The sequence below is a fragment of the Corvus kubaryi genome, unplaced genomic scaffold (genome assembly GCF_017639235.1).
Source record: "Corvus kubaryi isolate FWS band 111438036 unplaced genomic scaffold, C.kubaryi_AGA036_p1.0 37393, whole genome shotgun sequence".
Classification (NCBI taxonomy): Eukaryota; Metazoa; Chordata; class Aves; order Passeriformes; family Corvidae; genus Corvus; species Corvus kubaryi.
In genome coordinates this window covers 301,778-315,717 of record NW_024581132.1, presented here as the reverse complement: position 1 = coordinate 315,717, position 13,940 = coordinate 301,778, and the positions used below count along the sequence as shown (strand labels likewise).

The 13,940-nt window shown below is 47.1% G+C and overlaps 1 protein-coding gene across 9 annotated transcripts in view; it reads right to left on the bottom strand.

The window, feature by feature from the left end:
* The window catches only part of CFAP61 (cilia and flagella associated protein 61), a 99,464-nt gene that overhangs the window by 16,980 nt on the left and 68,544 nt on the right, over positions 1-13,940 (bottom strand). For 8 of the 9 annotated variants that reach the window (XR_006017836.1, XR_006017838.1, XR_006017837.1 and 5 more), the window contains exons 25-26: positions 2,715-2,805; positions 125-278 (exon numbers count right to left, since the gene is read on the bottom strand). Coding sequence is in view for 2 of the 9 variants with exons in the window: in XM_042038914.1 (XP_041894848.1) it covers positions 125-278; positions 2,715-2,805 (245 nt within the window). In the remaining 7 variants the exon portion in view is untranslated. Of the gene's footprint in view, positions 1-124; positions 279-611; positions 2,806-13,940 lie in introns of those variants that run through there. The other variant, XR_006017842.1, reaches the window with a different exon arrangement.

Below are 13,940 nucleotides of genomic sequence, written 5' to 3'. Positions count from 1 at the left end.
CCCATCACTGCCGGGGCTGCACACCGAGACCCCCCCATCACTGCCGGGGCTGCGCACCGAGACCCCCCCTTCACTGCCGTGGCTGCGCACCGAGACCCCCATCCCCTCACCGTGTCTCTCTCACCTGCAGTCGGCGGCAGTCTGTAGATGTCAGTCGGGGCGAACATGGGCAGGTGGGCGCGGTGGCGGCGCAGATAGCGCAGGATGGATTCCCGAAGCGCTGGCGGGCCGGGTCTCTGCTCAGGGCGCTGCTCGGCGGCAGGGGGCTGCCCGGGCACCTGCAGGACAGAGCTGTCAGACAGACGAACAGGACTCGGGGCACACTCTGGAGCCACGGAGCATGGCAGTGACATCCACAAACGGCCTGAAAACGTGTCGGGGCTGGGATACAGGGGGAACTGAGTGGGGCTCACACTGGTGGCACCGAGTGCACCCTGGGGCCAGTGGTGCTCGACTGTTTGTTCACCTCTCCCTCACAAATGACCGGCCACAGGTGCAAGGATTGCGTGGAACAAACCCGTGTGGAATCCCTGGCTGTCCCGACACGGCCTGTCAGAGGGGTTTCGCCAGAGGAATTCCCCCCCCTCCCCCCGCCCATACCCAATATTTACTGCGGCTTTTAACCGACGGCACGGCCCAGCTGCAGCCGGAGCACCAGGCCATTATTCCTGACGGACAACAAGTGCTGTTCCGGAAGGTCTGGCACGGCACGTGTGCCCCCGGCGTGCGGCAGCATCCAGCAGCTGATGGAGGTGCAGACCCCAGCCCTGCCATCTGCATGTTTGTATCGCCGGAGCTGCGCACGCCGGCACAAACACATGGCTGTGATCCCCGAGGGGTAAACACGCCCCGCGCCAGCGGCCCTGCCAGAGCCCGCGCTGCGAGGGCAGCCTCGGGTGACAATTTCAACACAGGCTAAACGCACGGCCCCTGTCCCCAGAACATAAACTGGCTTTTATGTGCAGTCATTGCTTCGATTAACAAACATTTCTGTAAACATTACCCCTATTGCATGACACTGATTTCCACTTTCTCTGGAAACTAACCAGAAATATCTGACTTCTGCACACTTATGCCCACAGTTCTTAAGCATCTCTTTCCCTCATTTTTACACTTCACTAGTAATTTTTCTGCATGCTGAAACGAGCTAGAATATGAGCAACAGGAGGCAAAGACAGGAGGTCTCTTACTTCATATAGAAATACAACCAGTCCTGAGGCATTTAAGAGATATTCCATGAGCAGCACTGGTACCTACTCTGTATCTGGCAATGTGCCCAGAAGGAACACCCAATGAAAACAGAAATGGTGACATTTAGTAAAACACAGTAAAAATCACCGTGGAAAAAAATAGAAGTCCAAAATGCCAAATTTTCACTCAGATGCAGATACCATCACCTATGTCCATAGGAACAATCCTGACTCACAGAGCTGCTTCCAGTCCATGCAGGGAGACTGTGTCAGAACTGCTGCCACAAAGACAGGGTAAGGCAAGTGAGTCCTTAATTTGCAGGGCACCAATTCCCCTTTCTCTGAAGTTGTTCACACTTACAGCATGAGAAAAATGTTTGAATGATGGCAAGAAAAACACTTCACATCAGGCCCCCCATTCTGCACAGAACCTAATTTTGCACAGTTTTAATAGATGTCTTCCAAGAGAACCCAAATTAAACCGCATCAAGGCCTTTTCTGGGTCAGGACAACAGGAGGCAAATTGCTCTGAGCCCTTCGGGGAGGAGGCAGGGCTGAGCACGTGTGGCTGCAGCTGGGACGCGGCAGCATTGGGCCCTGGAGATGGGTGGCCCATGGGCTCCACAACCTCCCCTCCTCATGCCACCCTGCCTCCATTTACACTCAGTTCTGTTTGTTTTCTGCACAGTTAAAAACTCCGTGAGCACACGTTTAAAACCCAGTGCCATTGTCTGGAACCACAGGGGGTTAAACAAAGGCAAAAGCAGTGTGAGTAGGGGCAGGGTGAGCTGGTCCCGGGTAGTGAGTCGGAAGCACCAAGATCAGACCACATATTCTGTTTGGGATCAGCCAGAAGTTCCTCAGGGGGTGCGGGAGGCAGTGCTGGGGGCTGCTGGACACCTGCTGTTACTAGTTCTCCCCATGGAGCACAGTGACTTTGGATTTTGGGCAGGCAGTTCCATGCTGCTGAGGCTTTATGCCTCTGTCTATGGTGCTAAGGCCAAAACTGTAAACAGCATTAGCAAACATTTCAATTTCACCATTACTCAGGAAATCCACTTATCACTGAAAAAGCCAATTCACCCTTTGGATTACAAAAGGCATTCCCTGTGGGTAGGTGTTGAAAAACCCACGGGCTCAGCTGAGACAGGGGTAGGATGGCCTGTAACCTGTCGCTACCAGGGAACACTACTAAATGCAAGGGGATACACGGACAAGCCAGGCTCCAGATCCCACTGGGTACTTGTACTAAATTGCAGCTGTAAGGCAAAAATGCAGCAAAGGAAAACAAAGCAAGTTCAAGTTCTATTGGCAGACTTGAGAATATGCCCAGACAAGAAAACTGAACGACACGCTGTACATGGTGACCCCTCCTGTGAGGTACACAGTCTGCTCAGGCTTCCCCGAAGAGAGAAGTAAACAGAAACATAAAGCTTCAGGATAAAGATGGGAGAAGAAACCAAAGTGAACAACACTAACAAATTACCTAAATAATAAAGTGCACTCGCCAGTCGTTTTTCTTACCTGTTCCGACATCAGGGTTTGGCGCAGTTCCTTCTGCAGATCAATAAACCGATCGTGATAGATGGCCATGGACCAAGGTTCCCTGAAGTAGCTGCGTAAAAAAGAAGAAATTTAGTTATCTTGTGAACCTCTCATTAACCACTAATAAAGTATTTACCTGCTTTTTCGCCTTTATAAATTACAGTTCTGGACCCATCATGATCGTTTGTTCATAAAATGCCTCCTTGTAACAGCATGGTCAATCAATTCTTTTAATGGATGTTCCTGATGTACAGCCAGCTTCAGTAATTACATTTAAAGTGGCTTAATTCAGAGCTGTGGCAAGACCTGGTGAAGAATCCTGATTTTATCAGAATTTAAAAGCCTGAAGACCTGTAAAGAACGGTGTCTCCATTATCTGTCCTCATTTGAGAAAAGCAGATTGCAGGATTAACTGAACTGCTGCATAAACAAATTAAATTTGTGTAGACAATGACACAAATGTTGTTCATCATTAAGGTTTCTGGATTAATAAAAGCCAGAAAAACAGGCCACCACAGCGCTGCAATATGTTCTTTGCACTAGTGTGATGAAGCTGAATTGAACCAATTCTAGGAGGAAGCTCTTGTAACTTTTTCTTTCAGTGACAGCATTCACAACAGCATTCTTCCATGAAAAAGGAGGAAAAGGATGGAGAGGACATGGCTCCCTGTAGAGCCTCACAGCTGTAAATATCACCGGGGGCAGCCAGATTACAAAGCTGCGATTTACTTCTCTTTATAATGAAAGGTAATTTTTTCAGCTTGGGCGAATTGCTCGGAGTGTAATTCTTGTAAATGCTTGCTGTGGTCAGGAGGTGCCCCATGCTCATCCTCATAATGACCGAGCAGATGCCAGCAGGGTCACCCAGGAAGCTGGGAGAGGGGGGCATTTTGCTTGGTTGCCACCAACACTCGTGCTTTGGGAATGGCAGCAGGACCCTGGCACTGCCCTCAGGAGCACATGAACCTTCTCGCCTGGTTCAGCTGTGCGGCCTGTAAGTGAACACCTGCACAAGGCAACTTAAACATGCTACACAAATGTAGCAATTCTGAGATACCTGTCTACAGAGAACTAACGTGCAGTTTCCTCACTGCAGATTTTACTTCCTCTGTGTCCAAGGGCAGGATTTCCCCCTCCTGCTCTGAATGACACCGCAGCTCTCCCTCACACCCGTTAAAATGCTCTGTGCACCCGGCACAGCTTGGCTGGACGTCCACGTGCTTGGCCCCTCTCTGCCCTGGCGCCTCCTTTCCCCTGTGTGCCAGGCTGGCTGGGGCTACCTCTCGGAATCTGCATGGCTCCCAGCACAGCAGGGCTCTCTCCCACAGACATTTTCACAGTATAAAATATTTATGGACACTATTCCAAACACCACATTCTTGCTATGGCAAGAGCTGCCCAGCCCAGGAGTTACCAGGACTGATGCTTGCCTGCTCATTCAGACACGCTGGTTTAGAAAGGATGAGCTCAGCTTTAAGGATCCTTTTTTCAGTAACTGCACACCCCAAATGTGTGCAGAGAGCTGCAGAAAAATACAGTATCCCATAATATTTAAAACCCCTTCAATTTCAGAAGAAAAACCCCACCCACAAACCTTTAACTCACTGTTGACAATAAATAGCAAAGAGAGAAAGGGAGGTGTTACACAAGAATACATTAAGGTAATGAAAGACTCTGGTTTTACTGATATGCCGTGGTAAAAGCCACGTTCCACTGGCCAAATGTTTTGTCTTCAAGCTGGCATCTTAATTTTGACTGTAACCCTGAGCAGATGATTTCCTCTCTCGACTGAGGCACACCTTCCAACTGCCTTACCTCAGTTAACAGGTTCACCTGCCTCACTGAGGTGTTACATTAAATGCTGTTTGTAAATGTTTCAGGGGTGCCAGCTCCATCTATAACTACAATTTTAACTCTTCCCGTCAATATCCACAGATTTGGAGCTCAAAATCTGAAATGTTTTGAAGCTCAAATCCAGTTTGGAATCTTTAATGCAAATAAAATGCCCGTTTTTGGGGAACAGAGAATGTCTTGTCCATATTTTCTAGATAGGCTGCCAGAAGGAGCTCCCAGTAACCAACATTTACTCCCAGGCTTCCTCTACTTCCCTTCACCTGAAGAACACCAAGAGCCATTTGGAGATTCACCTCACACAAACAATTCACCTTCTTTGCCGGCTCTGTGCTTCCATCTATTTATCTTTTCAGTTCGAATCACCTTTCTCAGGGGGCAGACGGTGTTTTTCACAGAGCATCTCTACATATGGCTGCTAAAGGGAAGCTTAATAATGAAAAACCCCATTTGAAACCAACAAGTTGACTTTCTGAGGCTCATTTTGAATTTTATTACCACTTCAGCAGCAGTCCCTCAGGGCAAGCCGTGGAAGGCTTCAAAGTATAAAGCTCTTCAGTGTACGAGATGGAGCTGGCACGCTCCCAACAGGGGCTCAGCGGCTCCTCTGCTATCACGAGAACGGCATCTGCCACATGTGTTTGCACCATTTAGTCTTTCATAACCTGCCAGAGTGATCAGGCTAAATATGTACAAGATGACAGTGTTTGCCAGGAGCATAACGGGTGCGCAAACTTGGTCACTTGCTAGCGGGGATCCCTGCTGGAAGCCTTTATGCCACTGGCAGCGATCGCGGGAAGGCATTTGTGACGGGTGGGATGGAATCGGCTCCTGCAGAAGACAATGAGCAACATCCTTTTCGTTGCTAAGGACCTGGTCTCATCTTTCATTGACAAACAGTATTTCAAGTCTGTTCTGCCTCCTTTGTGAGGTGTAGCCTACATTAGATGAGAGGCAAAGAGGAATGAAATATTCAGTGGTGTCCTGCACAAAAGGCACAGAATCCTTCCCTTTGCAAGAGATATAAATAAAATGGACAGAGCTGGGCCCTGCTAGCAAGCAAAAACAGAGTGTGCACATGGCTGTCCATCTGAGAGCTGCCTAGAGTTACTCTCCATTTCATTTGCAGGAACACACCACGGTTGGAGAAGAAGCCTCTGCCCCTGTGGAAGACGGTTCTATGTCCTGGCAGCGAGGACCTGACACTGACCTGCCATCTGAGTCAGGTCTGGTGGCACAGGGTGCAGCACTGGCAGCAAGGTGCAGAAAAATCTTAAAAACTGAATGAAAAACCTTCAGAACAACACCGCTGTTTTGTGTAAGGACAAAACAAAAAGCAAGATACAAGCTTTAAAAAAAGAGATGAGTAATTTCAGATCTGTGGTACATCCCCTACCTGCAGGGGGATTTGCACGTGCCAAATCCCCTGTGCTCTGGCCCCGGGTCCAGTCCCAGGGATCGATCCTGACCGGAGCTGCTCCGGTGCCATCTCGCTGCAAGGACACTGGGATGAGGAGGGGGTTTTCCACTGCTCAAAGGGCAGGTGGCACCTCGTGACGGTGCCTTCAAAAAATCCCTCTGCAGACGGGTGCGTCAGTGACTACAGGTTTGGAGGATGATGTGTCTGTGGGTGTTCTTATGCTACTCAGAACTTGCATGGAAACAACAAACCCAAATTCCACTCCTCGCATCCCTCCTACCTACCCCGTTCTTCCACCAACACACATACACTCCAGGGAAGTTCAGAAACTCCGACAGCCTGTGATGTGGGTTGAATCTGCAGCTCTCAATAAATGTCTCTAAGCAATCTTGAACACAGATCTCTTGAAATCCTGTTTGTTTCTTCTCAATGCCATCCACGAGTCACCAGTGCCCTGCCCTCCGTGCCATTAAGCCCAGTGGCCCTCTGGTGACGGCTGTGCCCTCAGCACCAGCACTGTGCGCACACACAGAGCAGCACCGTGGCTTTTAGTACACAATACAAGCAGAGTCACTGATCAACTTAATCTCCTGGTAATCTGTAAGGAGTGGAGAGTCTCCTTTCTTCTCTGTAGCTTCCCGAGCTTTTTACAACATGGGGAATTTTCAAGACAGGTGTTCACTTTCCTAGGCTGAAGTTTCTTTTCTAAGAAGAAATGTAATGCTTGAAATGCAAAATTCTCCAGGCTGTATCAGCTACATCTGGAACATACTCCATCCCTTCTCAAATCCTCAGACCTCAGGACATACAAAGTCATTCCCTGGCACGTGTGGATGGCTCTGGTGGATTACGGAAGCTGAGTCTCTCAGTGGTGCCTTTGGCACATGATGGCCAAAGCCCCCCAGTGCTGGGGAGCTTCTGCTGAGAGCCCAGTCAGGCAGAGAAAGGCTGCTGCTTGCAAATCCCAGGAATCACCCCAGGAGAACAAGCACAGAGGAGATTGAAGCCATTCAGTTGACATGGGCTCAAGTGGAACACAATTATGCCAGGAGTGCCTACACAGAGCAGGGACTTCCACTTCTCAGGAGTGGTGAGAGTAAAGTACTGCGCAGGGATGGGATGCAAAGCAATTCTAATTTTCAGGCCATCCTGACAATACCTCCCCAACCACAGCCTGCAGATGAAAAAAAGTCTTCTCTCCAACACAAGCACACAAGATGGAACATTCCATCTTGCCAGGAAAATTCAAAGCATGTTGTTTTGAGAACAATATATGCATGTCTTTAAGACTCCTAATTACAAAGATATGATAATACCAGCAAAAGATACAAAATATTTCCTGATATACCTTGGATAGCTGGACCAGGAATCACAGTGTGTTAATTTAAAGACAACATAAATAAAACCACCGAGCATTTCCTGCATTCATCTGACCAATAATTTCAAAAGACAGCTTGTTTACATAGGTAAAAAGCAAGACCAATTTGTGTAAAATCCCCATGAGCATCACCTGAGAGCATTGTTCTTCTGCACAAAGGACATGACATATTCCCTGGCCTGCAGTTTCTTCACATTCACCTACAACTGCTGAACAGTCAAGCAAATGCGAACCAACAGCCTGTTTGTAGCAAGAAGGGCCTTTACTTCCTTGCTCTGCAGTTCTGCTCCCTGAACACCTGCTTGTCTAGGCATTTGAGTATCTCCTGTTACATTCAGTGATCCAGGACTCTGTTACTGCTCTGACCCGGTCATTAGTGAAATCAGCAGCCTTATGGACAACAAATCTGTGAGGGAATCCACTGAACAGATTCACAAAGTAACGGCAGTGCTCACGAATTCACAAGCTGACATTTATTTTTTTCCTTTTGAGAAGGAAATCCTGCAGAGGAAGCCTGTATTTTTTTACCTCTTCTCACGGAACCTGCAATGTCTTGTCTTTGGAAGATGACTGGTTTAAAACCCATGGCTTACAATCCCCTTTTAAACATAGCTGCAATGGCAAACCAGAGCACAGGACAACTGCTCTTACAATTCTTGTTCTGGAAAAATGGCCACTGAATCCAGACCTCGTTGAGGGTGATACTGCTCCCCCCAGCCCAGACCCAACCCCCCCGGGGCTGCTGCAGGGACCTGCTGACGTCTGGGGGTGACACTGCACCACCTGCCAGCATCCTCCCTTCGCAAATGCCAGTGATCCATCATGACTGATAAATCAGCTCTGTTTGCTGCAGTTTTAATATCCTGGAAATGCTACAGCGCTGTACCCAGAGGCACCTTCAGAAAGCAGATCCTGGTACTGAGATAATGCAGTCCTTTCCTGTTCTCCTAAGTGTCCTCAGGAGGGACTCTCCATTTTTTCAGCACTGGCATTTGGAAAGTTTAGACATCTTAGAATATAAGATCACAGCAGTTATGGTGTACTGACCCTCACTGAACTGCCCTCTAAACTTTCTAAACTCTGTGCTCTTTAAATCTGACACCAAAGCACTGCTGTCTGTGCTCTCTTTATGACCACTTCGTGGCTGACCCTGAAATCAGGCTAACTACATTGTTTCACATAGTACTATTTCACACATAATGTATCATGGAAAACAATTAAAGGAAATTAAACCTGAGGCACAAAATCATCAAACAGGCTGTGTGTAGGGGTATGATTGCTTTTCTGCAATTGTTTATGGATTCAGAGTTCAATCATTCATAATGGTTTGCATAATTACTAATATGAATCAGCAAGGTTCGGCTACAAATTAACATGGTAGGCTTCAGCCGACGAGCTTTTACTCACTAATTTGAACGTGGGGTTTCTTAGTAACGTGGCTCTTCATTGGCAAGTTAGCTGCTCCTTTAAAACTACATTAATATCTAGAAATCTCCAGCCATTTGTATCGATTTGCTCCGTAAGTGCAGCTGTACCAGTGCACCGCAGGGTTAGCGGTTAATTCCAGGAGCGAGAAAGCCGTTAGTGCTTTGATATCCCTTCAACGTGTTCCTCTTTCCTTACCCTTTCTCCCTCTTCATGAAAAGCACACACATTTCCCTCTAATTAGGCTGCAGAACGTACAGAGCAGCACTAGTCCCTCTCAGTCACGCTCACTACCTGCTACAGTTCCTTTCTGGTCTTTTTTAACCCTGCAGAAAAACGTCTCACCGTCTGCCCGATGAACAAAAGCCTAAGGTTGGAATCCCTTAAATGTAATCCCAGCTTGCTAATGGTCTGGGATCCAGCAGATTCCAGACAGCAGCAGGGTATTCTAGTGCTCCTCTTAACAAACAACTACATTTCGGAAAGCCTGGGTTAAATCCAGCTTTTCTATGTAGCACGCATTTCATGTTTAAATAATCACTGATTATTCAGCCTGTAAGTAATGAAGTTCTCTCTACCTTGTAACAATAATGCTGAAAACATCGAATGTTCTTCTTTTCCTTAATGTATTTGTTATATTGTGAGGTTTATTAGCGCTGAGTCAGTAAACAGTCCAGTGTGGTGTTTCTGCTTAACAGTCTCACTGAATGACACTGCTTAATAGAGCACCTTCAGCCTAATGTTAACAGCACCAGATGTGGGAATTGCACTTCAGTGAAAAAACCTAAATGGTTACTTCAAAATAAGTGAATGCTGTTCATACAGCTCAAAATACTTTTGAGCATTTAGCTTGTACAGCCAATATAAAAATGCAATGTGAAAACAAAAAACAGGGTTTGAAGAAGAGCAGCCAAGGAAACATCCAGTGCTGTTATCCATGTAGCTTCTGGGTGGGTTTTCCAAAGCCTCTCAGGGAAAGGGAGCCTGACTCCCTTCGCACATTCCTGCTGCATGTTTGGCAGCCTCATGTTCTATGGCCTGTCAGTACCTGGTGCAGTTGAAGCTGTGCCACCCTTGTGATATTTTCTTCAGGGAGCCTACCCCTTGGACAGCAACACCCACCGTGGCCAGGCAGCATGCAGGCCTGCCAAGAACCACCTGGCATGGATCTCTGCAGATCCATGCATAGATCGCTTGTTCCCTTCCTCAGTGAAAACTGAATCCTACCTGCATTCTAGCACGGGGAAAAACATTCCTTTGTGACTACGACTCAGCTAAATCCCCTGCGCTTTTTGGCCCATGCTCAAGTACTGTCACATAACCCACCCTCCCAACTCCATCTTGCCAAAGAGCCCTGGTCATACCTGCTGGGGGCTTCTCCCTCCTCATGGTGCCCAAGACCCCTGTGCAGAGGAAGCAAATTGTCCAGTTTGACAAGTCCTTAAAATGCTGGAAACCAAGCTACTGAAACAAAAAGTAACGAAGTGATTTTGAGCTCTGTCTGCATGACTGTGCCTGTGAGGTTTCTCTGCTCATCACTCATTAAAACATGCACTGCCTTTGTGCACTCCTTCCCAGGCCTGACCCTGTGCCCTTCCCCTGTGCCACCCTCGCTGTCCTGCGCCGGGTGCTGCCTCACCTCACCGTCACTTAGTGCCACATGCTGAGACACAGCCAGCATCTTCTGCAGGTCCTGGCTGACAACGAGTTCATTAATACACAACTAAAAAAACCCAAGTAAAAGCCGCTCATGCCTCATTTGCGAAAGAAGCTCCTTAAGTATTTTAGAAACTAGTGGGTCAGATTTTTATGCGTTTACGTTAGATTTGATTTTCATTAATGCCAAATGAAGCTTACACAAAGCACTTCTATCTCATATTAAAGGCATGATGACAGTGAGCATCCATTTGGTTGCCAAGTATCAGGAGACCCCTCTAATTATCTGTTTTGTACTTAAGATGCAGCAGAGGGAGATTCCACCGCTCTGTGGACACGTTCCATAACTTGGCAACTGCCTTGCAGCTGCCTACAGCTCAGGAGAACACAAAAGGGGGTCACTGGATGGTTGCATTCCTCCTCTGTGAAGCAGTGTGGAAGACTGATGACCAGTAAGTCTATAAACTTAAAAAGAAAAGAAAAAAATGCTTCAGACCTCTCTTGCCACCCCTCTTCTTTTATCTGCTGCTAGGGCAATAATGATGAAAATAATCTGAAGGCCTTTCAGCAAGCGAGGGAGGGCAGGAGCATGGCATACAGTGTGGTATCCTTCAGGTCACACCACTGGAATTTCCTTTCTTTTTCCTTCAGGAGAAGATGCCCCATGAGAAAGAGCCTTGCTCTTGGGGACTCAGATTCTAGTTGACTTTTTGAGATGCAGCCTGATGGGAAATGAATAAAAACTGCAGAAACTCCTTCCTGAAGAGGATTCCCAGTCTAGTGAGTAATGCCATTCAACTCACAGGTGATGAGTCTTTGGCTCCTCCATTTTTTCCTGCCCTGGCACAGAAGAACTGCTTTGTCAGGCCCCTCTGCTCAGGAATGGACTGGCTGCAGGCCCAGGTGGAAGGAGGACACCCACTGCATGGCACAAGGCAACTGGAAGAGAGGGCAATGTGTGCCCACTGCTTTACCTCCGCCAAGAGCCCAGGTACTGAGGGCAGGAGGCAGAGCAGTGACCAATCCTTCCTCTGGCTGTGGGTCAAGTCCTGCAGCTTTTAACGCCGCTGAACTCATACCCAAATCAACGGAACTTTCCTCCAGACAAAAGGAAATGCTACTTCTCTCATTATTCCCATTAGCCGTGGCTCCAGGCACACGACCGGGAGGGGTGACTTTGTCAGGTTTGCTGATCTTGGGGGCCTGTTGTTAATGCTAATTTGAGAATAGCACTGGCACATTCTGGCCAGGAAATCCGGTACCATGGGGTTAACTTTCAGCTCTTACACTGAACACAAATCAGTGAGGAAATTCACTGCTAGGTGCAGTCTCTAATTATTTAAAAGATAATTTGCATGCTACACAGAAATAAATTAGCTCCCAGGTGACAGCTGTTCCACTGTGTCCATTCCTGGAGCGAGATGCCATGCTGGGAAATCTAAATGCAGACCAAAAGATTAAAACACTGCACTTTCTTGCCTCCTAGGAAGGCTCTTCCCAAAAGAGAGGCGTAAAGAAGAGAGGGAGGGGAACGGATGTTTCAAACCAACAAGTTTACAAGCTTAACTAACAAACCACACTTTCACAGTCTGTATTTTCTTTTCACTAGGGGTGCTTCACATCTTGCCAGAAGATGTGAATGCAAGTGTAACGTGCATTAGTTTAAAAAGGAAGGTTTTGAAAGCTAAAGAGAGCAATTCAGTCCTAACCTCAGGTTGGCGTTCATGCGGGATCCTTACAGACCACATGAACAAGGCTCAAAACAGTTGTTGTTTTATCACACACATAGAAGTCAGTGAATGCATTTTCCTATTCTCTACCAAAAGCCAACCAGGCACCACTTTTTCTCTAAATAAAAGTCTCAAGACAACTCAACAAGAGATGCTAAACCATTTTTCAGTGTAATGGTTTTCTAACAGTCAGTCTTCTCACGGCTTGGTTTTAACACTGTCTGTTGCACACTGCACACACATGTACACACATTTTATGTGACACTGTACTGTGGGGATGTAGATGTACTGTAGATGTGATATATTATGAGAGTACATTATACTGCCAGCCTTCCTCTGTTGCTCCATGTCCTCCTGAAAGCAGCAAATTCCTGTGCCAGCTTGCTGTGTGCCAGGACTGCTCCGTGGGAATGCCAGGCAGTTTACCTGTTACACCTGCTGGACAATGCTCCCTCCTCCCAGGATGGACATGTGGAACAGGAACTCCAAGCTGGGATGAATGGGAATGCATGTGTGTGTGTGTGTGCGCGTGTGTGTGTGTGAAAGGGCCACAAGAAACACACGAGTGAGGATTAAAGAGCAACATATGTTCACTGCTGCAGAGCAACATATGGGATTTCATTCATATGACCAAAGAGCAAGAAGAGAAGGAACAAACCTATCTAAAGATAAGGTATAAAGAAGACTGAAAACAACTGGAGGCAATAAAATAACCAGATAAGAAAAACCTGGCAACTGTAATTCAGGAATTCTGCCACAGGCTAATGAGAGGTGAGATAAAATAATGAGGCAAAAGGTCCCAAACAACATCACTGTCTAAAGGCTGTAAAAGACAAGTCCAAAACTAGTTCGTCATCACTAATTAAGGAGAGCTGAAGGGATGTGATGAGGCCCTGATACGTGGTATCCCTCTGTGCAGCACACCAGTGATCCTTTGGTCAAGGTCAAGAAAATACTGCTACCTGTTGCTGCAGGCTGAAATCCCAAAGCAGGATGATTTATTCTTCCAGATGTTGCTACTGGTACATCCAACAAGTGACGCTAACCACACCCAGGCAAAGAGCCACAGCCTTGGTGTGCTTCACAGAACAGATGAGCTCACAATGTGTGTGCACACCGTAATGCCACAAAAAGGACTGCTGGTACCTTGCCACAACCTGCATATTGAGTTCCTCCAGTGCTCCAGTGTCTGATCAGCATGAGCCGTGACAAGGAAAGAAAATCACCTGCTGTCTTCGCCCATCTCTCATGCACTTGTGTCACCCTCCTTCAGTTTCTCCTTAACGCGTACTGACAGTGTGCTGCTCGGTGAGCTTCACGTCTGCTGTGTCCCATTCCTCTCTCATAAAACAAACCCAACATTTGCTATAAATCAAAATCAAGCCCTGTAGCAGCAATAATTCACAAGCATCTTATGGAGCACTGCACACCCTTTACAGCACGCTTTCACAAACTGTTACCTAAACAACAACATTGAACCTGAAAATTTTGCTACCATTTGTGCCTTTCTTCCGATCACTTATAAACATAACAAAATCAAACCTGGAAATGTTTCAGGCACCACTATCAGCTTTGTATCACAATAAAAACTGATCATTTGTTCCTGAGCCTGGCTTTCTGTCTCTACCCAGCGGATGTAAGTCAGTACTTCACTACTCCATCTGTGACAGTTTATGTTTCAAAGCACCATTCGTGAGGGATTTCTTCAAATGAAAATCAAAAGCAATGAAACATTCTCTCAGAGG